The sequence below is a fragment of the Elephantulus edwardii genome, unplaced genomic scaffold (assembly GCF_000299155.1).
Source record: "Elephantulus edwardii isolate Elephantulus edwardi_28Jun2011 unplaced genomic scaffold, EleEdw1.0 scaffold00026, whole genome shotgun sequence".
NCBI classification, from domain to species: Eukaryota; Metazoa; Chordata; class Mammalia; order Macroscelidea; family Macroscelididae; genus Elephantulus; species Elephantulus edwardii.
In genome coordinates, this window is record NW_006399776.1 from 5,011,790 (window position 1) to 5,022,024 (window position 10,235).

A 10,235-nucleotide genomic window follows, 5' to 3' on the forward strand; every position below is an offset into this window, starting at 1 on the left:
AGGCCCTAAACTGGCAGCAATAACTGCCCCAATAATTTTGGCCATTCTCTGGTCTTTTCTCTTCCCTCTAGATCCCAGTTGTTAAAAGAGGGAAAGATTTAAACAAATGTATAACAAATAATTTTTAATATTATAATCTTTTAAGCTTAAGGCTAGAAATATTAACAATATCATCATTTCCAATTCAGAGATACATGTTCCAATGCAGTTTCTATTTTCCATAAATGGTTTTGGTAAGAGGAATGTTGTAAATGTGTATACATTTCCACTATTCCTCCTCCATGCCACGATATAGTGTTATTAGCATGAGCAGTTATAAATCCATTGCCATCCTTACTCTAACTTAATTCTTTTTTTAAAATATAAATTTGTTATTAATTTCAGTAAAAATTTACAGAGGCTTTGGATTAACAACATGTTTCTGTGCTCTGTTCATTCAACAGCCTCTTGGTCTAGGTATAGGTTTCATATAATCATAATTAATTGTTCTGTGATCCCCATTCCTCTCCATGTAAGACATAATGTGTTATGATCCACATTATCAAATATCTTTACATAGTCAATAAAACACAAATACCAGACATTCTTCTGGTATCCCTGCTTTCAGCCAGGATCCATCTGGCATCAACAATGCTATGCCTGGTACCACAGCCTCTTCTAAACCCAACTGGCCTTCTGGCATCTTAGGAGATAGCAATTCCAAGAGCCTGACTTGGTGGCTTTGACGGATAAAATTTTTGGCAAATAAATCTTTAAATTCTCCCATGGACCTTCATCTGAATAAAGGGACTTCTATTCTGGGCCCACCTAGTCAAGGAAGGGTATAACGGATTGACTTCTTGTTGTTGTTAGCTGGCATCGAGTCAGCTACAACTCATAGTGACTTTATGAACTATAGATCTGAACCCTACCCCCTATCCTTCACTATATCCCTGTCTCTGATATGCTCCAGTCTGTTGTTAGTCACTGTGTCAGTCCCTCTTATTGAGAGCCCTCTATTCTTTTGTTGACCCTCCACCTTTCTCAGCATGATGACTTTTTCCTAAGACTGGCCCTTCCTGACAACATGCCCAAAGTATGTGAGACAGAGTTTCACATCCTTGCCTCTTTAGTATTTTTGTTGCACTTTACATCCCCCACCCCCAAATATGTGTTAGAATCCTAGTCCATGTACTGGTAGAAATGAGCTATAGTGGCACAGTAGTTAAAGCACTGCACTGTAACCTGAGCTCAGTGGTTCAACTCTACTATAGCTATCATGGTATCATTTCCCCCACCTGTTATTCGGGGGGGGGGGGGAAATGGTATAACAATCTGCTTGAATCAATATTTCCAGCCTTGGAAACCAAATAGAGCGATTCTACTCTGTCCTTATAGGGTCACTATGAATCGGAAGCTGTGCCTGATCCGGACTATAGTCTTTGCAATTACGTGCTATGCATCAGAGAGTTAGACAGTGAATAGGGATGATAGAAAGAGAATTGATGCCTTTGAGCTGTGGTGCTGGAGAAGAGTGTTGAATATACCATGGACTGCTAGGAGAACAAACAGGTTTATCCTGGAGAAGGTGAAGCCAGAATGCTCCCTGGAGTCAAAGATTCTGAAGCTTCATCTGACATACTTTGGGCATGTTGCAAGGAGGGACTGGTCCTTGGAGAGGGACATCATGTTTGGCAGAGTGGAGGGGCGGCGAAGAAGAGGAAGACCTTCGATGAGATGGATCAATTCTGTGACTGGAGTGGTGGGAATAAGTGTGTTTGAGATGGCTAGGTTAGCACAGGATAGAAGAGCATATAGAGCTCTTGTACCTAGGGTCGCTGTGAGTCACAAACAATTTGATGGCACATAACAACAACAGAACTCTTTACACATCACCCCACATGTTACTATTTGTTGCTGCGTGCTGTGAAGTGGGAATTGACTCATAATTGACCCTCTAGTGGGTTCTCAAAGACTATATATAAATCACATGTGAGGAGGTTGCCCATCTTTGTTCCTTTGAGCAGCTAATGAATGTGAACTACCTGCCTTTGGGTTGGCAGCCCAGCTCCATCCTCAGTCACCAGACCTCTAAAACTTAATTCCTAGAATATAGCACATATGGGTTTATACTTGTCTGTATAACCTCATTTTACGAGGTCATATCAGTTTCTTCAATTTTTGGAAGTATTAAAAAAAGAAACCGATTAGACAGGGAGAAGAACGCACAATTGGGCAAGAAATAGATGCTCCGTGCGAGCCAAGGAACAGGATCCAAAAGACGTGGAATCTTCTCCCACGTGCAGTACAGAGCGCCTTCCACTAGAGCCAGTACCTGCATCCGGACTACATAACTGTGTTTCAGAGCCACCCACCTGTGGTTATTTCTGGCATAGCAGCAATGAGAAACTAAGACAACAGGGAATAATGGTTTAAGTTGTCCCCACACTCCTAATCAGGCCTGTGTGTATGGGGACTCAGGGAGAAGAGGATGGGGTCTGTTTCCTGTACCCCCACGGGCAGGCGTAACTGCTCCTGTAGCTTCTTGTTCTCTTCTGCAAATGTGTGGCCATTGTCCCTGCTGGTTTTCCAGAGATTTGCAGTAATCCATGTCCCCTGCAGGCTGGTGGAAAGTCAGGGTGGGCCACCCTTTTGCTGCGTGGGAGACACTGTGGCTCTGTGTGTGCTCAGAGCTGAGGCTCATTCATGAGGAAATGGGGTAGGTGTTCAAGCCCCCAGGGGAATCCAAAGTTGTTTACCACAGCGGCACTTGGATTTTTGTGTAGGATCCCTGCTCCTCCGCCTGGCTTGGCATTCTCTTTTCAGTCCTGAAAGGCTGACAAATACCTTGTCAGCAGGAGTCCAAAGTTGCTGGTGACTGATCTGTTCAAGGGACAGAGACAGAAAGCAGAATGCACTTTGGAGAGCAGATCTGTGCTACCCTGCAGCTCCAAGCTGAGCACAAGCCCACATGTGTGCATGCAGGCTTTCAGCCCAGCCCACCATGGCTGGACAGCTACAGGGCTTGCTATTTTAAATGAGTTTCAGAGGCTCCTTTTAGAGATTTGTCAGGCTGCTTAGCCTTCCACTGTACCCCCTCTACTGTCTAAAGCTCATGAGTCCCCTTCCAAATGACAGAATAGAATCTCTGCCCTTGCTGTATACCCTCAAGACCACAGTTTTAACTCTCCATAGAAGCAAAGGCCCAGCTGTACAGTTTACGGTTCTACAATCATTAAGAAAAGATTGTATAAAAATTCACTCATTGCTGTCAAGTCAGAACTGACCCACAGCTAACACTCCATTGGGTTTCTGAGGCTGTGAATCACATAGTAGGAGACTGCCCATCTCCCTCGTAAGTAGCTGCTAGTGGACTGAAACGAGGAGTGAGCCATGAGCTTTGAGTTAATGAAACTTGCTACATACTACACTGCCAGAGCTGTTTCACATAAAAACTGGTATAGTGGAAATATAGGATACTTTTTTATACTTTTTTAAAACCCAGTTGCCAAATAATTTTACTTCCATTAAAGTAACAGCAAGAGAGAGAGTCAGTGAGAGAGGTTAGAAATGCCTAACAAGGGGGGGGGGGCAGGGGAGAAGGGGGGTGGACAGGGAGAAAAGTGCAACAATGAATGAATGGAAATCTAAAATCTCTCTAAATGTTCATTAAAATTTTTAAAAAATTGAAAAAAAAGAAATGCATAACAAAAAATGTCAGCATAAGTCACTGATGGAAGATGAGATTATAAGTAGTTTGTAGTTGGTCAGTTTGGTTTGAGATTTTTTTCCCCCCCTTGTCTTTTTCTTACCCATTTTTTCTCATTTTTGTTTCCATTAGAAACAAGGGTGTTTATAATAACACCTGAGTTTGCATTTTCCCTACCTGCTGGGAGTATTATTTCACTATGGAACAGTAAGGTTTGAAGAGGGTATGAAACCTCTTTTTTTTTTTATTCTCCCTCATTTCTGTCCATATCAGGTGACATACCAGAAAGTTGGATGTTCAGATGACCCCCTCAGATACCTACTGTATTATTTATGTAGAAATACTTTGCACAGAGTCCAGAAACTGCCACACTTGGAATTTTCTGCGTTAATTTAGCAAAACCCGTGGAAGACATTGTTCATTGGGTCTTTTGAGGTTCCCTCATGTCCTGCCTAGAATAAGTCACAGTTCAGGCCAGAAAAAGTTTGTCTGTAGCCATGAATGGGTGACTTCTTCCCTCAGACAATGAGGCCTGTGTAACCCAGAGTCCCCGCCTGGGTGGCCGAGAAGCTCTGAGTTAATCAGTGATCACAGGCCATGGCTTTCCTCATCCTTGGTTATCTGATGTGACAGCTCCTTCCCCTTCCTTTTTAATTACTCGGATTTTCCCTTCCAAATGATTTTCTTCTCTTTTTTGATACCCTTTTGTTCACTGTCAAGGTGAGGCAATCCCTTTTTGAAAGTAGAAAGTAACTGAAAAGTTAGCCTGCCCTTCCTCCAGTACAACATAAACTACTTGAGGATGGGCTCTGACTTTTCATACTTACGTCCTTGGGCTCTGGAGAGGGCTTGGAATATAGCAAATGACTGATAAGTGGTGGGTAGATGGGCAGACAGACAGACAAAGGAGGAAACAAACAATGAATGAGCCAAGTGGGAAGGATAGTTCCCACAGGTGCGGTGGCATCTTGCAGTTGATCTCCCTGGTCAGGTGGTCGCCATGTCTCCCAGGGCTTCTCTGCATGCTGTGCTTCTGCTCTGTTTCTGGGAAGCAGAGGGAAGATCTTGCCCTGCCCTACAGGATACTCAGGCCTGTCACTTAGATGGATACACCCACCCTCCCCATCCCTACACTGCTGGTGCTCACCAGTTTAACTTTCAGTTATTTGCCCATGTGTTTGAAATGATGATTGATTAGTGACTGCTCTATATCTTCCTGATGTTGGTGGCTTGGCCTAAATTCCTTTTAGTGTAGTTACCGTGGTCCAAGCAGCTCAGGCAGGATTCCTATTGAGTAGCCACACTGGCTCATTTGTAAGAGACACCACCGTGTCCTATGTACCATCACTGGAGCCAATAATAAAGTACCTTCAGTTGTGTTTTCAGTTGGTTTTGTGTTTTTTGATCCATAACGCGTTGTTTAACTGAAATATAGTCTGTTATAATTCATGTCCCGGTTCAGGAAGCATGGAGTTAAACCTTGGTCCTGCTGGACTTCTCAGCTGGCTCTCTGTAAAATAAAGTTATTAAGACCTGTCTTTCCAAACTCACCAAGATTGTTGTGACGTTCAACTGAAGTATGTAGTAAAAGTACTGTAGGTGCTCAGGCCTTTCATTCGTAGGGTCGCTATGAGTCGTCTACGACTCGACAGCACCTAACAACAACAGAGCACTTTTAAAAATGCAAGATGAAGAAGGGTTGTTTCAAAGCCCTCGAGGGTTACTGCCACTTACACCTACCTACAGAGACTAGCTACCATAGAAGAAATGAAGATGAGTCCCATGCAACTTGTCACTTGCTCCCAGACTGCCCCGTGTTGGTTTCCTCGGGCATCCTTAACAAAATTCAGGGACAGAAATTTCTTCTCTCAAAGAAGATTAGCCACACTGATTCCTTCTGAGGACAGCTCTGTTCCACGTCTTTCTCCCAGCTTCCCATGATAACTGGCAGTCTCTGTGGCTCTCGCTTGTAAGTGCATCTCTGTCTCCATCCACACGTGGGTGCCCACTCTCTACGTGTCTCTCCATCTCGTCTCTTTTCTAAGGGCACCACTCAGAGTGGATTATTGGATTAGGGCCCATCCTGCTGCAGTTAATGTTAACTATTAACATCTTCAGAGACCCCATTTCCAAACAAGGCCACCTTCACTGGATTAGGACATGAGCACATCTTTTGGGGGCAGAATTGGATCCATAGCTTTATCTTGTATCTGCTGAGTTCAGATATGGGCACTCCATCAGACTCTGCGGTGTGTAACATCTATTTTAAGTGAGACGCCGCCCCTCCAGCGGCTGCCCCCTTTTTGCTTCCCGAGGCGAATCCTTAACAAAGTATGTGGTTTGTCTTCTTTCAGGAACAACTTGAAAACTATGACTTCACCAAATTCCACTCGCTGAAGCCCAAGCTGATCGAGGCTGTGGACAACATGCTAACCAACAAGATCTCATCACTGATGAACCTCATCAGCCAGGAGGAGATAAACATGCCCACACAGCTGGTGCATGGAGGTGCCTTCGATGGGACCACCGAGGGGCCCTTCAACCAGGGCTATGGAGAGGGCGCCAAGGAAGGTGCTGACGAGGAGGAGTGGGTGGTGGCCAAGGACAAGCCTGTCTATGATGAACTCTTCTACACCCTGTCACCCATCAACGGCAAGATAACGGGTGTCAATGCCAAAAAGGAGATGGTGACCTCCAAGCTACCCAACAGTGTCCTGGGCAAGATCTGGAAGCTGGCCGACTGTGACTGCGACGGCATGCTGGACGAGGAGGAGTTTGCGCTTGCCAAGCACCTCATCAAGATCAAGCTGGATGGCTATGAGCTGCCCAACAGCCTGCCCCCCCACCTCGTGCCCCCCTCTCACAGGAAGTCCCTGCCGAAGGCCGACTGAGGATGGGCTGCAGACAGAGTGGGAGGGGTGGGGTGGGAACTGGGGACCTGGAACTGAGGCCCACTCTGCTCGCTGAGGATCTTGGTCTCTGCCCTTCTGTGCCTTGGCTTTCCCATCTGTAGAATGGGAAGGACTGGCATCAGACACTAGATGGTCTCTAAGGTCCTATCACCTCTGAAATTCTTGAGTTTCTACTGGAATATGGGGAGGAAAGAGAGAAAACAAGATTGAGAGGAAAGCAAAATTGTCCAAAGAGTCTTGAGAAATCTGGGAGAAGGTGTAGGGGTGGGCTGCCTCTGTGGATTCCCAGGACCCCCAGGAGTGGTTGAGGCCCTGGGGCCTGGTCAGGCTGTGCACCATCATGAATGACTTCCAGAGCACCTGTCTGTTCTTCAGAGGACATCAGGAGGGAAAAATTATTTTATTTATTTTGTTTCCTGCTATTTTTAGAGTGGGGAAAAATAGAGCAGAGAGAGCTTCTACTGTCCCCAAACAATCTACCAAAGAGCAGCTGGACACCACAGGTGAGACAGGAGGCACTCCATCAGCAACCGTCCACCTCCAGCCAACAGAGCACGCCTGGCCCAGCAGCCTCCTAGCCCACCCTCCTAGGCTGCTCCACCCCGGAGCCCTCCCAGGAAAGCTGTATTTGGTTAAGAATCTGGACCTCCCAAACTGTATTTACCCCTGGAGAGATTGCTAGTAAGCATTTCAAGGCACTTTGAAGTCTAAAAATTTGTTTTTCTTACAAATACTCTGTATGAATCCTCTGTAAAACAGTCTATTTGTCACACTTAAATGCTTGTGAGGGAAAGGTCATTCTGCTCAGTCGTCTGGTAGGTGGTCCTCGACTGTTCCCCAAGGCTCCTCAGTCAGTGGCAGAATTGAAATTCAGCAAACGCTTTTCTTGGTGCCTGCAGTGTCATAGACACCTGGCTATGGTGCACTAGAGTCAGGGAGAAGAGATCAGTCTGCAAGAGCTAAACATTATTTTTGTAGGAAATGGGTATTTTTATTAAGTCCAGGTTTTTGGTTTGGAGGTTGTTGATTTTTTCTTTCTATACAGAATAAAAGCCTTTATACAGAAACCAAATAGGATATTCCCATGAAACCTTTTCTTCTTGAGTTGATGTGCTGATGTGGAATGCCCATCACAATGTCTGCGCTGAGCCCTCACGCTGGCTCCTTCCCTAAACCCCCATGTGAACACCAGTGCACCTCTGTTGGGCAGCAATGGTTCATTCTTAACGCCACTCCTGCCCCTGCTATGTGGGTGCAGATGGGTCTCATCCTTACTCAGAGACCAAGTCCTACCAGCACAGGAAATGAGTGGCATGAGAGCAGTCCCATGTGAGGCTTCCAAAACCACATGCTTCCCCCTACCCACCCATCTCCTGCATCTGGTGACAGCCAGGTCACATCTGCAGACTTAAGAGAAAGTATTTATTTGGGGGAACATTTATCCATATCCCAGCTCTCACACCTCTTTGCTTACTTAATTAGTAATATAGTTTTAAGGGAATTAATGTGAAGTGTGCTTGTTTATTTTAATCCTGATAAGCACTTTTGAATTAACCAGAAGCATAGAAAAGAAACATTATATCTCCAGTACTGTGAGAGGAGCAGACAGCTCTGTGCCTGCATAGATGTGTCCGTACAGCATCCAACCAAAGGGCAAGAGAGAAAAGGAGTTTGTCCAAAGGTTGAAAGAGGCCAAGGGGAGTTGATTTCCCAATAACGACTATTTTGCTTCTTTAACTTTGTTCAGTTTTCATATATAAACATATAAATATATACTGATATATATGTCATTAATTTTTTAATGCTTCACATACATGTATTAATATATATACACACAGCCAAAAAAAATATACGAAGCAATTCTAATTTTAAGACTTCAATTAGAAAGAAAAAAATTCCATTAAATTGGAAGGAATAAATTCCAAAGAATTAAAATAAAAGTAATGATGTAAACATCCTAGATTACCCAGTTATGTTAAAAATATAATAACATAAAAACATTTTAATGTCTCTTAAAACTTAAACACTGAAAAAGAACCCAATTTCTTATAAGAAAAAATAACTATTAACAAATAACAAAGTTTAATAATAATTAACTGACTTAAGGATGTTCAAAGTTGCTATAATAATTAGTACAAAAAAATGCTATCATTTTGGAATTAGTTTTATTTCAATGTTCAAAATTAACTTTGTTTCAGTATATTGTCGGTTTTGTCATCCTTGTTATGTATCGTCAACTTGGAACCAATTCCCAGTCTACCCTCCAGCAGGTACTCAAAGGCAGTAAATCGCATGGGAAGAGACTGCGCATCTTTATCCCATGGAGCAGCTGGTAGATTCAACTCACACGTCTTTGGGTTGGCAGTGCAATTCCTTACCATTAGGCCATCCGATCTCTAACCATAACTAAAACAACACTAACTTAAGAGAGGCTATTCCTTGGAAAGGGACATCATACTTGGAAAAGTGAAAGTCAACAAAAGAGAGAAAGACCCTCAGTGAGATGGACTAGCACAGTGACGAGAACAATGGGCTCAAGTATGTCAGATATGATAAGGATGGCACAAGATATGGCAGAGTTCAGATCACAGTCACTATGAGTTGTAAATGACTAGATGACACCTACAACAACAATAATCTAACCATATCCAATTAAGTTTTAGAAAAACAAAGAATTCTTTTTTAAGTGCTTTCATAACTTCTAATTTGTAATATATGGTTAGACTATTAAAAAATGTAATTTTTTGTGAAGTAACTCTGGAACCCCAAAGATAGTGTCTTCTTTGTTAATATTAAGGTTAAAAACTGCTAATAAGTTTTTTTTATTTTTTAAAAAAGTGTTGCTAACAAGTTCTTATTACAGGGAACAAAATTAACCATTTTAGGAACCTAAAATATTTTAAATACTATAAACACCAGGCCATATCTACCAAGTATGAAGGACAACAAAACCATCAATTCATTTAAAACAATGCATTTAAACTGCTTAGTGATAAACACAATCTGGGAGCTGAAAACACCTTTTTTTTCTTTTCTAGTTCAAGTACAGTTAGCTAGCAAGTTAGTTTGCTATAAGCACCTTTTTCTTTCTAGTTCAAGTTCAGTTAGCTAGCAAGAAGTATATCTTACTTAACAAGGGAATAATTCATTAGGACTGTAGTTTTAAAACAAATTACACGGAAAAAATCTGTGATCTGAGTAACTGAGAATGTATCTCCTGAATTTCCTGTAGAGCAACACTTTGGTTCCTACCAGGCTTCCTGCGTTCTTTTCTAGGGACACAGCCTCCATCTTAAAACATTTGGTTCTTTCTCACAAAACCCTGGTTTCCAAGATGTTTTGGATGCTGACATTACCTCAGTCTGACATTCATAAGGAGAAAAAAAATCCTCTCTCAAAAGAAGTCACTGATTTTCCTCTTACTGCAACAACTGAAAATAAAAACTAAATGTATAAATAAATAAACAACAGCTCATAGCCTTATGGGAGACTCACTTCAACACCAAACAGAAGAGCTACCAAACATCCCTAACTAGAGGAGTGATAGGGAATGGCAAAGGACACACTGACAAAGAAGATTAATCAGAACTGGCTTTGACAAGCACTGTGGCATTTGGACAAGAACAAACTGGGAG

The 10,235-nt window shown here is 42.8% G+C and overlaps 1 protein-coding gene across 1 annotated transcript in view; it reads left to right on the forward strand.

Annotated features, from left to right (window-relative positions):
* The window catches only part of EHD4 (EH-domain containing 4), a 114,046-nt gene extending 107,146 nt beyond the window's left edge, over positions 1–6,900 (forward strand). The window contains exon 6 of the mRNA XM_006882983.1: positions 6,043–6,900. Within this exon, the coding sequence (XP_006883045.1) occupies positions 6,043–6,579 (537 nt within the window). The 3' untranslated portion in view covers positions 6,580–6,900. The remainder of the gene's footprint in view (positions 1–6,042) is intronic.
* The last annotated feature ends 3,335 nt before the right edge of the window (positions 6,901–10,235 follow it).